The 18,486-nt window shown below is 37.4% G+C and overlaps 1 protein-coding gene across 1 annotated transcript in view; it reads right to left on the reverse strand.

Annotated features, from left to right (window-relative positions):
• Positions 1 to 1,682: 1,682 nt before the first annotated feature.
• Positions 1,683 to 18,486, reverse strand: part of LOC149772430 (partitioning defective protein 6-like) — a 41,492-nt gene continuing 24,688 nt past the window's right edge. The window contains exon 3 of the mRNA XM_089947806.1: positions 1,683 to 2,710. Within this exon, the coding sequence (XP_089803932.1) occupies positions 1,896 to 2,710 (815 nt within the window). The 3' untranslated portion in view covers positions 1,683 to 1,895. The remainder of the gene's footprint in view (positions 2,711 to 18,486) is intronic.

Here is an 18,486-nt window from a genome sequence, read left to right on the forward strand (position 1 = left end):
TAATGTGGCAGCACGTCTGGGTCTATTGAGATTGCTAGGGGTAATCAGGTCAACATTCAACATAAACCCTAATCTACCAGCACGGACAAGCAGGATAAATGTCTGACATTTTCAAATATGACATGGTAAAATGCTCAAACTGACCTTTTGTGTCAGTTAGATCTGTGAATATTACAACATATCATATTTGCATGTTAAAACCATGCACCCAACTGAGACAGAACAGACCAAGACCTGTTGAAATATAAAGCACTCAACCATAGGAAAACACTGATTAAAATCACAAATAAAAGGAACAACATAAGAGGTCTGCACAACACAAAGAAAATGTTGTCAAATGACAATTCTTTTTAATTCTGTGGGAAATTTTCAATCTTTCATGAGACAAATCTTATCTTTTAATGTGTATTCTTTTATGCTACCACAACAATTACAACACTGAACCAAGACTAAATCAGAAACATGTGAGAACTATTCCATGCAGCAACTTGTGCAGACCCTCTCAACCTTCATCTCTGGTAATCTCATTATGTAATTAAAGATCTTAGTCTGTAATGTTAATATTTCAGTGTTGATAATAACACAAAATATACAATAGTCAACCTAGAAATAGACAGCAAAACAGCCTTGTCTTATGTTCAGTTATGTGCTCCCACCCTCCCTCAAACCACTGGGAGTATGTGAAGGTTGGAAAAAATCTTGTATGAATAGCTGCATGACATAAGGTATGCCTTCTTCCCATGCCTAGCCAAGGGTCACTGACCCATTTTGTCCCATGCTGACCACTTGGATATATAGCTGTCAAAACTCATCTACACATGCATTACAGGACCAGATGCAGAAGGCAACTGACATCATGAGATAACTCAATACATTTCCTTGGAAGATAGTATTAGTCACAACTATCTCTGCATTCAACTACATATGCCACACACTATTTTCTATGATGTAAAAAATTCAAACATTTTACATAAGAAAAGGTTTGATGCAGAACAAATGGATCAATGACCCCTGACTAGCAATGATAAATGAATGAATGATGCATGCCAGCAAGCATGGGCAGACTGGATCACACAGTCTCCATATTTAAAAAACGGCAATGAGGAACTTATTTTCAGCTATGATTCTGTCATGTCTTATCAAACACACGGCCAAGCAACAATCATCAGGTGTCCCCTTAATTAATTTCATTGAAATAAGATACAGAGAACAAGCTCTGAATTATAGGAATGACTTGCTGAGGGGTGGAATCACAAATTTCTGATTAAAGATGAAATGAATTTGAATAATTATGAGAACATTTAGCTACGAGTAATCTGACAAATTGTTCATTACATTTTTCCACGGAAAGTAAATTTCACATACAAAGGGTCAACAATATTCTTGATAGGAATTTTCTATACTTTTTCTGAAAAGAAATTGAACTTAGAAGTCCATAAGTACCATTAAGTCCACCAGGACCATTAAGTCCACCAGTCCACCTCTCAATAAATGCAACCCAAAGTGTGCTGGATTAGCATAGTGAATTCAAATACAACATCTACAGGTGTACATTTACTGAATCACGTAAAAAAAACCACACTATCCTACCAAAGCTAAGTTTAACAGGAGAAATGTCTTTTTAAAAACCAAAAACATTCACTGGTAATTCAATCTAGAATACTTATTTGCTTGATATACACCAATAAAACTGATTCCAGTGATCCAGTGTATATCATATTTTCACAAACTATTACTTGATTTAGCAACAACATACAAGTTCTAATTATGTAGTTTGTATAATAATGTATATAAAAATGTTAATTCAAGAAAATGTGCTGTGAACAGCTATGAAGGCACAAAAAGCACAAAAGATATGGAATTATCAGTAAGATGACAATACATTTTTTGTTTTATCAGACAGTCATCCCAGGACCCTCTTTAACTGGCACAGTGTCATCTGCTGGACTTTCCTTTGTCTTGGTGTTCTTGTCAAGGGTATGGTTACTCTTTCCTTCATCACTTTTGTTGCTTTTTTCAGATCCACTACTGACTTTATCACTCTTGCTGGTTCCGCCATCACTTCGGCTACTCTTGTTGCTCTTGTTTAGATGATCCTGTATCTCATCTTCCTCATCCTGCTCATTAACAATAATATCACTATCATATGACTTGGATGATTGCCGAGAATGTCCTGATGCTGAGGATGCTTGGGAAATCTGGGAATACCGTCCAACTGCACCCTTTAATGGAGCTAACGTCAACCTCTGATTCACAGGTTTTACAGTAATAATCAAGTTTGCACTATTTGCAACCATCATGTCTGTGACTTGGTCAAGAGTTTTTCCAGCAACTTCAATTCCATTGACCTCCAAAACCTCATCATTTACAGCTAAAAGACCCGTGCTTTCTGCCAAGCCTCCTGGCACTAATCGTGATATGAATATACCAGGTACCTTCTCAAGGCCTTGTGGTGTGACACGCACACTAGTGCCATCTCTTATATAAAATCCCAATGGTTTGTCCGACCCATTTTTCATCAGCTTCACCCTACGATGTGTCTCAGGAACAATGTCCACGTCTATAATGGCCGAGACCCGCCTAAAGTCCTCAGGAAGGCTGATATTGATGCGTGGCTTGTGTGGTAAGTCATTGCTAATGAGCTTGCTTATTGGGTTGCGTTTTTTCACATTCAGGGTCCCATAGCCATTAATCTCTCCAGAGCTCTCTCCTGAAATTTAACGAAAGCTGTTAAGTACTGTTACAAGGAAAAAAGTTCTGATATTAAGGCATACAAAGTACTTTATACAATGACTTGAATTTTCAAACTACTATTGTAAATACATGTCCACAATTTTAAACAATATGAATGTTATCACCTGCCAGGTGACTCCAATATATCCGTTTTCCGTTTTCTGATTAGCCCAACTAAAATATCAAGGTTATTCTTCTTTATCAATCACCAGATGCACAGCCAAAGCCAAATCGCTTTGAACTAGTAACAGCTTATGGGCACTAATAGTTAGATGAAGAAGAGACCTAAGATGGATCAAGACTGCTTGCCTGGTTGAACTCTGGCAATTACTCAAATGCAGTTGGTCAAAAAATCTGGGTCAGGAAGATGCTTTCTGTAGAAATGTCATGCAATGCTGTTGATTACATGTTATGAGAAAGACAGATTCAAGGTATCACTACATCAATTTGAGCCAATCAGCAGATCACTACATCAATTTGAGCCAATCAGCTGTCATTGCATTCTCCTGTTTCTACCCAAGAAAATCATTAATATTATTTCTCTTATTTTTTGGATGATCAGCTAACCTGTGAAAAATGGTAGCAAGTCTCTGGCTCATGCTACTCTACTTCTCTGAACTGGACACAAACTATGTCCATCAATGTGGGATGGGAGGTAGGAATCCTCCAGTAGTGACATTTAAGCGTTGCATTATTGTTTACCACTTTAAAATACCAGTAATATAGCATTACTTGTCACTTTTGCTCTGATGAATGTGCCATTTCAGAGAGGCTGAGATCCTCAAAAATAATAATAATTTTAATAAAAAAATGATATACTTACCCTTCCATGAGGGGTGTATGTGTATTTTTGGATTCTTGACGTAGCTTTAATAATTTTAGTCATATTTGTACGATGTCTGCAGTGTGGGAGTTTATAGTGATGTCTAGTATTCAGGCATCATGCCTAAGACATGTAGCATCATGTCCCACCCAATCACATTATCCTGACACAAGGCCGACCAGTCCTAGCATTAACCTCTTAATGCTGAGTGCCTAGCGAGGCAATTGCGAATACAATTTTTAGAAGTCTTTGGTATGACTCGAACCCTGTGACCACCCTTATCAATGGCAGACACTCTAAACACTTAGGCCACTGGAGCAGTCTCCATCAGGAGCGTGCACTACTGCAAGTTTGCAGCAGATTCAGGTACTTTTTGGGACTAAGAAAAAAATGCCTTTCCTCTTGTGGGTCAATGACCAAAGGTAAAAGGGCATGGACATGGTGGATGCTGATTTATCAGCTCAAGCCTTATTAGGTAGGTAGACGCTTTCTACCGGTGTCTCTTCTTAGCAGCCATTCTGATGTGCCAAATCAGACTGTAAAATCCTAAATGGCAGCAGTCTATCTACATCAACCCCAACACATGTGCAACCAAAAACAGGAATCTCTATAAAGAGTGGATCGACCAAAGAAAGCCAGTATTTTGACACACACTCAAAGAACAACATTAGACAAATGATAGAAACAATATCATAAGAATCATATTACCTTAAGCAGCCTTCTTCTGGCAGACAAGAGCAGAAGAAAAAAACATTAAGGGTAAGATTCTTGAAAGAAGCTTCACCCAGTGGTTTATAAGGAGTTTTGACCAGGCCAACATCATGCACAAGAGATTCCATTTGGACATTAGTGATCAAGATATTGGTATCTGCAGCTCAAATTTGATTAGACTCTAAGGAGAGAGTCGGAACCAATAGCCAGACCCTTAGATAACCTGAGTGTGTTGGACAGGGTTACCCTATAGCTTTTAATAGTAGAAACCAAATTTACTATGTCTCTGAATAGTAAGAGAAAAAGTCTGTTACTGAGCTCAGAAAGGGATGGCTTGAATTAATGTCTTTCCTACTGCACAAGCTGCAAAAGATTAGACAAGTTTCCTGGCCTGGATGATGCAGTTGGCACTCTTGCTCTGGGCATATATATTGCTTGAGATGAGCCAAAGTTAAGGTGAAAGATTTGTAACTGTAATGGAGAACCCCCCCAGTGTTGTGACAGTAGGTCCCTCTTCTGAGGTAATGTCCTGGGCTGGTCTACAAACAGGCTGAATAGATTGCTGACCAATGATTATTGGGGCCACAATGTGGCTATCAGAATGAACTGAGCAGTGGAGGTTCTGACTCTGTGGAACGCTAGCGGAAGCATGCTAAAAGTTTGAAAGGCATAAGCAAATAGACGATCCTACCTCACACTGAAGGTGTCTACAGCCCAAGCTCTCTAAGTTTGGACTGGGGCAACACTGTAGGGGAACTTGCTGTTGAGTCTCAAGTCCACTAAACAGGGACACTGAACAAGGATTGGTGCAGAAACCATTCTGTCAGAACCACTATGCCTCTCTTTGTTAGACGTTCTGCCAATTATCTGCTTTGGTCTCTCAAATCCTGAGATGCCATGGAGGAAATGAGGCCTCTGAAAAGAGTCTTTGGCTTCAAAAGAACAGCCCTAATGAAGGTTCTTACTGTGATCCAGTAAGACATTTCATGTGTCATGAGCAACGTCCCTGCAAAGGTGAAACAACTATGCCAACTGCACTATAAACTCTGACAAAGCAAGCATCAAGCTAGTATTGCAACATGGTTGTAGAAAGAGTCCTCCTTCAGAAAACTGAAAGAGGCAGCTGACAACAGACTGACATGTGTTAAGAAATATATAAACTTTAAGCTTCAGCATCTCAACCTGACAAAAAGCCCAGGTCTTCATCATAATCCCCACTTGCAATGCCTCAGGCAAGAGGCCAAAAACCCACATATACTGCTAGGAAAGCTTCAGGCATTTTGTAAACCTTTGGGAAAACTCCCTAACTACATGTATGGTCAAAGGAGGAAGTAAAAGGAGATCTGTCTGTGTTTTGGTACTTAAGAATCTCTCCAAACTAGATTGGATTTTCTTGTTCTCTACAGCTGAAGGCTTGGAACATTGATTTGGGGGTTGATGGTGGTAAACTGCCTAAAAAATCCAGACGTCTTTCTAGGATTCAACCTGAACTGACAGGTGGAAGGAGATGTCTCAAAGGAAGGCAGTGGGTCTGTTTTAGCTGGTTCTTTAATGAACTGATTTTAGTCCACCAAAGTCAAGAGGACCACACTGTCCAGCTCCTGAGGGGAGTAGGGACTTCCCAACCAATAGTCTCTTTGATAAGAGGGAGACAAGGGAGTATGGGTATTCTCATCCAGCAACTCCACATTGATAGTGGTAGGATTCTTTCTGCTAGCAGTGAGAACAGAAAACCAACTTTGTTCCTCTTAAAAGGGTATCTACATCTTGCAACTGGAGGGGCTACCCTTGCAGACATTTTACTGGGCTGCGAATGCTTTCTTTCCCTCCTTGATTGTCTAGTGGGAGTGGACCTCCTTTTTACTTGACCACATAAGCAGAAAATATAGGTCTGTAACCTGTCACATATGAGCTGCCAAGACATGGGCATCCAAAGATTTTACTTACCTGAATGGATGTTGAAAGGGAACATCGGAAAGGGGAGGTATGTGTTGATTCAATACCCTTACCTAGTTGGATGATTATATGCTGACTCACTATCTCCAAAACGACTGACTGGTGGAACTGGGGGTGGGTTGGGGTAATCAACCTGATCACTGCCACCATACTGATGATTCAACTCCTTTGACCAGTGCCTGGTGCTCAAAGACTGGTGCCTGCTCCCCTAGTATCAGCCAGTGAATCCAGAGTGATACTCAGGCACCTTCACCGGGTTGTCAACCCCGATAAAAAAAACTGCAGTGCAGGGGAATTACATCTCTCTACTCCACGAGAGACAGATCCCATACACTATCTATCAAACCCTGAGGTTCTTCTACTCTTCAGAAGCATTATCGCTACTGACTTCAAGAGAGACAGATAACTGTCTCATTGGGGCAGTACTCTTGTCTCATGAAGGGGAAGACTACATACACTCCTGGAAACAATGCAATAAATACCATCTTGATATCAAGGAGTATAGGGGCAAATAAAGGTCTGCTGCTGACACTCAACTAAGTCTCAAACAACACTGGGACACAAACAATGGTCTGCTTGTGTGCCCTTTGTGCAAAATTAACATGTTGGGTATGAATCCCAAGGTGATCTATTGTAACCACATTTCTCCCCATTTTGTGACATTCCTGAAAAGAAAGAAATGTATGTACTTCTGAAGCTAGTACCACTGAAAGAAATAACATTATGTCAAATTATTTTTTTAATTCAGAACTATTAATGCCCAAACATCAAAAGCAAAGTTATTTTAACACCGAAATTAAAATCATGCTACCTATGTGAATACCTATTTGCCCAATAGATGTAATGCATTAATCAAAATCATACTGCTTTATTATGAACTTATTTGAAGCAGTGCAATAAAATTATTGATGCAACAAATATATCTGTATTGCCTAAGCTAGTAATTATTCAAAATACTGATAAAGCAGTGCCATATGATTATTTCAATGTAGGATAGCTAGTAATTATTCAAAATACATTTACTGATCTAGCAGTGCTATATGATTATTTCAATGTTGTGTAATGTTCATGTAATGACTTATTATTTAATTTCCATAATAGGGGAAAAAACAATTAAGGCATTGGGTAAGCAAGTGCTATTATTCATAAATTCCAAATTAATACAAAAAGGGAATTAAGATTCCCGAAACATTAAAGGGTAGTATTGCTTACTGTGTGCAAAATATAAAAAATAACATGGAAGCTACAGTAGTACAAAAATAGAAGTCAGAAATGACAGCAAAGGAGGAATTCTGGGACCGTGGGACCGACTCCTTTTTTTCTTTTCCATAAAGGGTTTGCCACTGAAATGAAGCAACTGCATTTCACCTACTGACTTGTAATGAAGATGACACCACTTTATTCGATTTCAAAAATCTAATATCAGACCTAGAGGTATCCCTTCAGACAGACTTACTTGTACTTAGATTAGATTCCTGGTGTAAGGAAAATGTCATAAAAGTAAACACACACAGGACTTAAAAGAATTAATGAATAATACCCAACAAAGAAGACAGAAATTGGAAAATAACAATTTGAAATCTAAGTGGAATAAAATTTGTGTACAAGTGGTTACCCATGGCAAAATCCTTCGGTGATTGTTGACAACAATCTACAATGGAATGAACATACTGAAGTCAAGTCATAAAGTCAATTCGGGTCTGTGGTTATTAAGCATTACAAGGCCATACCTATCAACTACAGATCGGTTACTATTATTGCAAAAGCCATACACAACCATTATCTATACTAATATAATGTTATCTGGGAGAACACTTCTGACAATAATGTTTGCAAATTAATGAACTTAAAAGAGAGCTTATAGAATTGTGCATAATGCTGAAAACCGCTAAAATACAGTGACTGATTTTTAAATGTTAACACATTAACCCCTGGTGACAAGTTTAGCCTACTGCCGAGCTCTGTAGCGTCAAGGTCATGTATGATACACTAAATTGGGTGGTATTATAGAAAGACAGACAGATGTAGCTCCACAATGATACCAAATAATCTGGATTTTCTAGTTGTACTATAAAATAGAGAGAGAAAAACCTCATTTTTTGGACCCGATTTTTCTACCCAACATTCGCCCGTGGTCAGAAACTGATTTTGTGTCTGGATTTTAGACTTTTTGGTCTCTGATCTAAGGCAAATCAGTATGAATTGCAAACAGACAGATGAACTTGTGTAAAAAGTAGGATAAGATGAGCATTTGGAATAATGAGTGGTCTCAATACAAAAATAATGGGTCTGTTAAGCAAAAAAATAAATAAATAAATAAATAAATAAATCCAACTTGTACCCTTCTGCTCATGCGCAAGCCAAATAGCCAATGAAAAACGATGTTTCTAACACAACTATGCAGTATGTTATTGGAAGATCACCTGGAATTAGTTGTTTTCGGATGTATTCGGAAATAGCTTTCAAAATGTGTTTCCTACTCGAATTTCAGATGAAACCAACAAAAACCTAGTGGGGTTAATGTGTTAACAGAAAATGAATTTTCAAAATGCTAAACTTGCAAATAAAGTTTTAAACAACATGGTCCCATTAGATCTCTGGGAACTGTTTCATGCAAGAAAATAATGCAATGCACTCCCAATTTAAGATCAATTCCAGCTAATCATCATTCCATTCCAAAACCAAATAATAACTCCTTAAGAAGTGCTTTCCTTATCTGGGACCACAAATTTGGAATAGAATTCCTAATGAAATTAGAGAAAGAGCAAATGCATATGCATTTAATTATAATCAAATTCAATAGATGAAAGTGGAACCTGACTGATTGACAAATACATTATAACTTAAAGTATAAATTCTCAACCATCCCTTACTATTTTGTGCTATACATAGATAGTGTACACTGTATCAAGTTAGAGCATGTTCTTAAAAAGATTTGTTTCTTATGTCAATACATAAATTTAACTTGATAAAAATATTTTTGTCTGCTGAACATGTGTAAATCTGGTTATTTTTTCTCTTTCTATCTATAAAATGAATTACGAGTTGTATGTTCCTTTCTTTAGTGAGTGTGTAACTATGCAACCAGCATGTAAATATGCATATAAAGTGGGCCAAAAGGAGGATTATTTCTGTGGAATTAATTGTGTCACCCTCACTAAATCAAGTTATTATTATTATTATTATTATTATTATTATTATTATTAATATTAATATTTACTCAAATCCAATATTAGGGGAAAAGGGACTAAAAGAGAAGAGTATGTGTGTGTGATTTAGAGAATTAAAGTAGCTTTAACAATTCTGCAGTCATATTGCTACGATGTCTGCAGTGTGGCAGTTTATAATGATGTATAGCACTGGGGCATCATGCCGCAGACATGTAGCATGATGTCCCCACCCAGTCACATTATACTGACACCAGGTTGACCAGTCCCAACATTAACCTCTTGTTGTTGTTCTTGTAGGGTTTAACGTCATTTTTCAGCACAACACAGGCTATACATAGCGGCCAGTAGTAATGGTGGAGGAAGAACCTGGGAAAACCCTGGAAAGAACCACTGACCCATGAGAAGCTGCTGGCCAGCTTTCTTACATAGCCACATTTGTCAAACCCAAAACTAGATCCCACACAGACAGAGGAGATATGGTAGTGACCTGTAATGGTGAGCACTTTAGACCACTTGGACACTCGGGGGCCCCGTCAGAGAAGGTTGTTGTTGTTGTTGTTGTAGGGTTTAACGCCATTTTTCAGCACACGATAGGCTATACATGGTGGCCAGTATTATTGGTGGAGGAAGAACCTGGGAAATCCCCGGAAAGAACCATCGACCCTCGAGAAGCTTCTGGCAAGCTTTCTCACATACCCACATTGGCCGAATCCGAGACTCGAACCCACGCAGACAGAGGTAAGCGCTGCAGACCACTTGGCCACTCAGGGCCCCGTCCCAGAAGGTAAGCAAGGCACTAGTGAAAAGTATGTACTTCTGTTACTCAAGGGATTTTTTTAGATGTTATTCCAAGATTTTCTGTTTTTAGGAACAGTGCTCATATTTAATGCCCGATCAACATTATATGTATGAATTGTGATGCATATTTAATTAATACTGTGTGCTTGACCTTTGTCCATGATTGAAGGTAGAGTTTTGGCTTATCTGACTGAAACAGCATAAAAGGTTGTATATATTATAGCAGCATATAACTGACTCAACAGTGCAGCTGTCAGTATGACAAACAGCCAATGAAGTTGATTAATGTGTTTAGGTATCATAATAAATCTAGGGCTTGTGCTACAACATGGTGTTTTAATGTTCTTTGTGTGGGCATGGTTGATTTTTAATGAGGTGTGTGTGTGTGTGTGTGTGTGTGATTTGGATTTTTAATGTAGCTTTAAAATAAATTCAGTCATATCGCTATGATGTCTACAGTGTGGCAGTTTATAGTGATGTCTAGCAGTGGGGCATCATGCCGCAGGCATGTAGCATGATGTCCCACCCAGTCACATTATCCTGACACCAGGCTGACCAGCCCTAACACTAACCTCTTGATGCTGAGCGACATGCAAGGCAGCTGTTAGTACCATTTTGGTAAGTCTTTGGTATGACTTGGCTGGGGATCGAACCCATGACCTCCCGCATCTGAGACAGACGCTCTAACCAACAGGCCACTGGAGTGGTCAGTTGAAGCTGATCAATTTGTTTAGGTACCATAATAAGTCTAGGGCTTGTGCTACAATATGGTATTTTAATGTCCTTTGTGTGGGCACGGTTGATTTTTAATGAGGTTCCAGCTGATAACAGACAATTTGGTCAAGACCAGGTAAATTTGGTTCTAAGTACTAAAAAAATGCCAAGGACTGAAATGTAACAGTAACAGCATTTATACTGGCTGAAAAATATGTAACAAGTTGAAACTTTGCAGAGATAAGTTTATTAAAAGAAGCACAAAATACATGTGTGGGTAATTTTTCAAACCTTGATAGGTGTGTGTAAATTTTGGTGGTTAATAAACTTAGATCCTGACTAGATAAGTAGCAGCTTGGGTGTGTGTTTCTCAGGCAAGATTAAGTGTTTTATAAATGTTCCACACAATTAAATTAGTCAAATGGTGAAAGTCTTGACTCCAAGGAAGAAGTAGAATTACTTTTTCTCATTAAATAAAGTCCAAAGGCTGTGTATTGGAAGTCATGAGAGACAATACTAATTTCATACATTGTTTTGTTCATAGGAGTCGGAAGATAACTATCTGAATTCATTTGTCCTGAATGTTATATGACTCATGTATTTTAAGAATTTCATGCATCATTTTCTTGATAAGGTTCTTGAGATAATGGTTTGAATTTATTCATTTATACATCATATAAATCAAGTATGCTAGGAACTGATGGTATCCTTATGTTGGTAGGATGCAATGCCAATGAGTTGTTAATTAGCAAATATTGTAGATATTACAAATATTATATATGTATTGGCTTATTACAAGACTAAACTATGCTAAAAATCAATTAGTGATGCTAAACAGTCTCGTTAGAGAAATACATAATTTTCCTGCACTATGTTTGAATAAAAAGAACCAAGCAAAGAATTATACAGTTATGAAATGCCAGGATGTGACCTGAGAATCATATCAGCAGTTAGTGTCTGTTTGAATTATGATATGACAATATCTGACATAACAAGAGGAGATAATGCTCTAAGTAGTAAAAACCAATAAAACATTTAGGTTACCTATTTATCTGTTTTAACAAGGAGATAACTCCACACAACAATGCAGCAGGAGATGTGGAAGAAATCCATATTGCAGTTAGGCTGGAGATACAGAGGATCAATCAACCCCAACCTACTACCAGTGTAAAAACAGTAAGCAGATTATGCAGTCATGCTGGAGTTGTTGTTGTTGTTGTTGGGTTTAACGCCATTTTTCAGCACACGATAGGCTATGTATGGCGGCCAGTATCAATGGTGGAGGAAGAACCCGGAAAACCCCCGGGAAGAACCACCGACCCACGAGAAGCTACTGACAAGCTTTCTCACATACCCACATTGGTCGAATCCTAGACTCGAATCCACGCAGACAGAGGTGAGATGGCAGTGATCCATAACGGAGAGCGCTTTAGACCACTCAGCAACTCGGGGCCCCATGCTGGAGTTGAGTTTGAGCACTCACACTTGATTTTATGATGAAATTTGTCATATCTGTGTAAACGTAACTGCTAATTGCATTTCTAAGTAACTTTTGGTAATTATTTTTTTAGTAGACGTGTACCCTTCAATTATCTTGTAAAATTCATTTTGTTTATGCAATTGATTAAATTGTCATATTCTATATCTCTGCACAGATCTCTATTTATTTCATCCATTAATTTCATATTTTTATTTTCACTCAGTCTGGGCAATAACACCAGGTTGATCATCCTCTAGATAATGATAACCAGAATCACCACCCAATAACACTGAATATTGTCACGTTTTTTTAAAACCTGTTTACTTGAATTTGTATTCAAGGCCTAGCCTCTTTTATCACCTTAGAATGTTCCAGAAGCAAACTTGTTGACAATATTTTGGAACTTTCCATTAGCTTTTCAGAAAATACTGACATAGGTCAAGTGAGTTATTTATAAAGAGGCTATTATAAACAAAGCCTTCAATCCTATCTTATGTTCAGTCTGTGGAATCATTTACTGTTGAGTTTATATACAATTTTAGACAAATTATTTATTCAAATTATTCATTGGAATTACAAAGTGGTCCTTGACATTTTTGGACTAAAACACTACCAGGGGATTATTGAGGACTCATTCAAAAACATTCTGGATTATATCATTGTGATATATCAAAACATTCAAGACTAATGGAATTCATTCAAAACATTCTATAACTTTTGGACTTCTGATAGGACATTTAGGACTATTTGGATTTAATTCACAACACTGCAAGTTCTTCTTAAATTTTCACTTTGTATTCAAGTGAAATCAATTTTTTATTGGCGCTTACTAAACTTGTTGGTTTTGCTTTTTCTGTTAGATATTTAAGACCAAAAAGTCATAACAGAAAAGACATATACCAGGATATTCTCTGTCAAATTTAGTCAAATTCTGATAAGACATTTTAGAGGTCATTTATAAATTTTATGTTTGGTAACAGTTGCCACATTTGATAGTGGATCAGCATCAACAGAATATATATGAAATCATTCATGATGCTTTCTTTAAAACTTGGTTGAAATCATTTTAGTGGTTTCTGAGACGTTGTTTAAAGGTTTGTTAACATTTAGCATTAGTGGTCAAGAATGCTCCTTGTAAAATCATACGCAATGCAAATTGATCAAGGTGCTTATGAGAAGTTCTAAACAGCAGTTGTGAATGGATATTGCATGATGAACAGTGCATGACCAGTGAAGTGTAGCAGCGCCTAATTTGAAGTAACTGCGCTATGGAGAATTAGTCACAATCATGAGGGATTTTCTTTTCTACATTAAATGGAGCTCTAATACCTCTAGTTCTTCATAATGACTCCATGTACTTCTTCTTGCTTAAATTAAAGTTGCATTCACCCTGAGAGCATGCATGACTGGTTAATTCCGACAAAGTGGGATATTTAGTTGGTTGGAGTGGTGGAAATATAGCCTCACGCATTACTTATTTATGTGTGCATGGCACACTGATTAATTATAATGTCCGGAAGTGGCAAGGCAGGTGGGTGGGACAGGAGGGGCCCACACACATGGAAAGCACCATTGTTTTCCAGGGTGTAATTTTGACCCCGACTATTGAAAGATAAACTATCGTCTTGACACAATTTTGAAGTTTATGAAGATTATTCTGTCCTGCTTTGTAAGAAGTTAGTACCACATCAGTGATTGCCTAGTGATTATCTAGTCAAGATTATCTTACTTGGTTGCTGCCTTGTGTAGCTGGGCCTGATGATCCTGGGTGTTGGATCACCGAATATGTCTTAATGTTTTGGGTCTTGTATAGTATTCTTACGAAATTCTTAACTATTTATTGTTCTACGTTGTGCAGCTGGGCCTGATGGTCTTGGGTATTAGACCACCTCATATTTTCTAAGTTGTAGGTCTTATATAAATTCCTAGGTTTGTTAGTGCCACATTGTGCAGCTGGACCTGGAGGTCCTGGGTATTAGACCATCTTATGTATCTAATAAATTTTTGGGATATACATATGTTTCTTAATAGTAATTTGTATATATCTGTTGGTATAGTTTCACTTGACTTCCTAATAACAATCTGCAGTCATCTTTGTGGTATAAAAGATGTTAGTATCCTATTCTGTTTAGACTTATTGCTGTTGCATTACTAATACGGGTATATTGTGTCATTTTGTTCTTATTGCTTATTTGTATTGCTTCTGTTTGATTTTTGGATAGGATTGTTACATTGTTTTATGAGTTTGGATTATGACTGTTATTTGTTGCTACTGACATTGCTAGATTAGGCTGATTTCCCATGACCATTGTATGGCGTTGGGAGGCAGGTCCATCTTTATAAGTCATTATGGGGTCTGCCGTATGTACACCAGCAATACCAACCTAAGCAGTTGATCTCCAGCTTTTCCCATAACTCTAGATATGTTTGGTCTGCCCCCATGACAAGGCCCTAGAGTCACATTCAACCGCCTTCTATTAATTAGCTACAGCTTCATTTCTTAACACTGTTATGTTTTATGCTAATGGTTTCTATACATAGAATTTTTAATCAATTAAAAAAAATTCCCTCCATTTTCAACTGGTATTAATTTGATGTTAGTTTGTTTCTGGTTTTTCTGTGTAATTTGGAGCCCACCCCCACCCCCATGCATTTATACTGTCATTGCTAGGTTAAGCTGGTTTCCCATGACTGCAGTGTTGCGTGGGGAGGCAGTTCCATATTTATCAGTCGTTATGGGGTCTGCCGTATGCACACTGACATTACCAACCCTTTGCGGTTGGTCTCCAGCTTTTCCCATTTGGATGAAATATAACTATGTACACATGGATTATTTAAAAAACTGTACATATGGATGGAAAAAACTGTACACACAGATGAAAAATAAACTGTACACACATGCACAAAAAATAAACTGTACATACTGATGAAAATTAAACTGTAAATGAATGAAAAATAAACTGTACTTATGGATGAAAAGCACAATAAGGCATTTTGTTTTACCCGAGCAAAAAATTAAATATATAGTATAGTGTGTCATTTGTGAAGGAAAAAGTAATCCATATAAAATTAGCTCTAGAATCTAACCCTTGCTCTTATCGTTTTCAGTGATTACATTGATTGTTTTTCTAATGACCTCATTTTATTTCTATTATTTCCTTCTTGGCACTTTTTATTTCATTAATAATCTGCCGGTGTTATTATGTTATGTTATGTCTGACTAGATGCTTTACTAATATAAGGGTACCCTTCAGGAGAGACCATCCCCTTATCACAGGCCATGTTGCCCAACACCAAATTAGTATACTTACCATGCTGTCTCTCACAAATGAGGTCATCCACTAATCACAGGTCATCTTGCCTGACACCAAAATAGTGAAGTATTACCATTTTGTCTCTCACCAGCAAGGTTATCCACTAATCACACACATCTTGCCCAACACCAAAATAGTGTAATTTTACCACTTTGTCCTCCACAAGAGCGACTCTCTGCTGGTCACAGGTCATCTTGCCAAAGACCAAAATACTGTATTTGTACCATGTATCCCCTGTAATACATGCTATCCATTGTATATGGTCAACACACACACACACACACACACACACACACACTCTCTTGTACATTTATACAGCTAAGCAGTGCTTATGTGAAAGGCAATCTTGTCATACATTCACATGTACATATATCATACACTTTGGGACTAAAAATGTTCTGTCTTATGTACATGGTTAATGCAGCTTGCAGTATTGTAACCATTCATGCAACATGTAAAAGGAGATAAGTGAATTATTTAATAAAGTCAGTCAGTGCCTGGTGGTGGAACTGGCAGTAAGTGCCAGCCTGACTGGATGATAATAGTAAATTCCCCTGATACATAAAACAATAGGGCACATGTCAAGCAGATGTACAACAGACTGGACCATTGTGTGTGATCTGTGCAGATTCAATTTCACCAACATGTATTCAGTCATCCTGTATTTGCAGTTTACATATGGCCTGACCATGGGAGCTTAGCTATAACAGTCATACACTACTACATGACTGTATAAATAGTGTAATTTATGGCTGCAATTAGATTTAAAGAATTTACAAACTTTTTATTTAAAAAATCATGCCACACATTATCCCTGGGGTTTAATGCATGCCTTTTTGTGGACTTTTTGAACATGAAAAAAAATCTCTTCACATGAAATGCCAGTCATTTCATTTCATGTAAAATAGTTTTATTATGATACTGGTGGATTCAACTTATTTTGCTTCTTTTGTTTGCCTGGCTGTTAGCATGTGACCTCTAAACCATTGCCACAGCTATTGGATGGTAGGAAACTTGACATATTTATATAGATATGCCTAAAAAAGGAATCCTTCCATTATTTCACATAGCTGTCAAGGCATAAATCTTTAAAATCATGGTATTATGTCTAATTTCAAATTAGTTATCATGAAAATTTGGTCTCGGGTATAGTGTAACGCAAATGAAATCAATGCTGCTCAAGCATTCAGCATGACCTAAATGTCCTGATATTAAAGTACCTGTATGTTAACAAAAGACCAACTATAAACTTTTCCATATACGGGCATTGATGCTACGACCCCAGTATACAACTGTACTTAAAACGACCTCTCTTTGAAGAAGCCCCTCAAGAGATCCAAGCCATGTATCTTTTATGGGTGTAGGACAAATTCCCCCAGAAAAATGAAACATAGGACATAATCCCTCTCACCAGCCTCAGTTTTTAAACTTTTTAAACCGTCATAAATATACTGGCCTATTTTAAAATGGGATAGGGAGATAAAAAGAACTGTGACATATCATCAACATGCCTCATATTTAATTATTGAATTTCATGTTTATCCAATAAAATAATAGCTTAGCTTTTAAGTACAGCGTACTTCCCAAAATATAACAATAATGGTCAAATATAGTAAACTCAGTACTTATGAAAGCAAGGTGACAACGCACATGCAATTAGTCCTTAGATAAAAATGATCATTAGGCATCTTAATCTCCTTGTTTGTGAAGCTCTAATGTCTAGCCTGCCCACTACACATTTTTGATGTACTAAAGGGAAACTGACACAAAACTGAAACTGAAACTGACCCAAGCTGAAATACAAGGATGTATAGATTTGTGATGGTTTAAAAAGTTTAAAAGGGCTAAACATAAATCCTGGGGGTGGGGATTACGGTGTATCTTTCATTTTGCCGGGGAGATTTTGTCCTAGGGGGATTGGGGGGGGGGGGGCAGATTTTGTCTGTATCCACTTTTAAGAGTTTAGAAGTTTTCATAAGGTTGTCTTTATAATTATGAAACCTGTATGGACATGAAAACTAGAAATGTGTTTACGATTCAAGTCCTCCACTCTTTATGACCCTGCAATAAAACATGCCCTAGAAGTGACCCTAAATGTCAAATTTAGCACTGGTCAAACTGTGAAATGAAGATCACAATAGCTAATTTTGGCTAGGGTGACACTTTACATCAAGGCTTATCTATATACAAAATGGCATTAATTGGGGTCTATAAGCCAGAGAAATAGACCTATATGCAAAAGCAGTGACACAGAAAGTATTTTATCTAAATGGAGGAACTTCATCCTTATCACCAGAATTAAGGGGGGAGGGGTGTAGAACAAAAAGGAGGGGGAAGAGAAAATTTCCATTGTTTAATAATTATCTAACACTTTAATATTAATCTTTCTTCCTGCTCCACTTTGTAAGAGTCATGTTGAAATCAAAATCTTTAAAAGATGTCACCTCTTGCATAAGCATTAATTTGTTGATTGTTTCTGAGCTTAATGTGTTCCTTATTTGTTTATGAATACTGTGATGTGATGTGACCCCGCCCCCCCACATTCACAGTCTGCTGTTTGATAGGGCATACACTGCTAGCTAATTAGTCAGCTGGAACAGGTCTGAAAACTATTCTTTATGGTTTTCATGTACAATTTTCCACAGCTCATAGGTACATGTATTGTTTTTTGGATACTTCTGCTCCAAAATAAGATTTTTCACTAATATAAGCTATGCCAAAGTTTCACTTCGCTGAATCAGTGCTTTAATGACTACAATGCTAGTTTTACTATCTGTTCCATAATGC

The sequence above is a fragment of the Sinohyriopsis cumingii genome, unplaced genomic scaffold (assembly GCF_028554795.1).
Source record: "Sinohyriopsis cumingii isolate HCF-2022 unplaced genomic scaffold, ASM2855479v2 utg001505l, whole genome shotgun sequence".
Lineage (NCBI taxonomy): Eukaryota > Metazoa > Mollusca > Bivalvia > Unionida > Unionidae > Sinohyriopsis > Sinohyriopsis cumingii.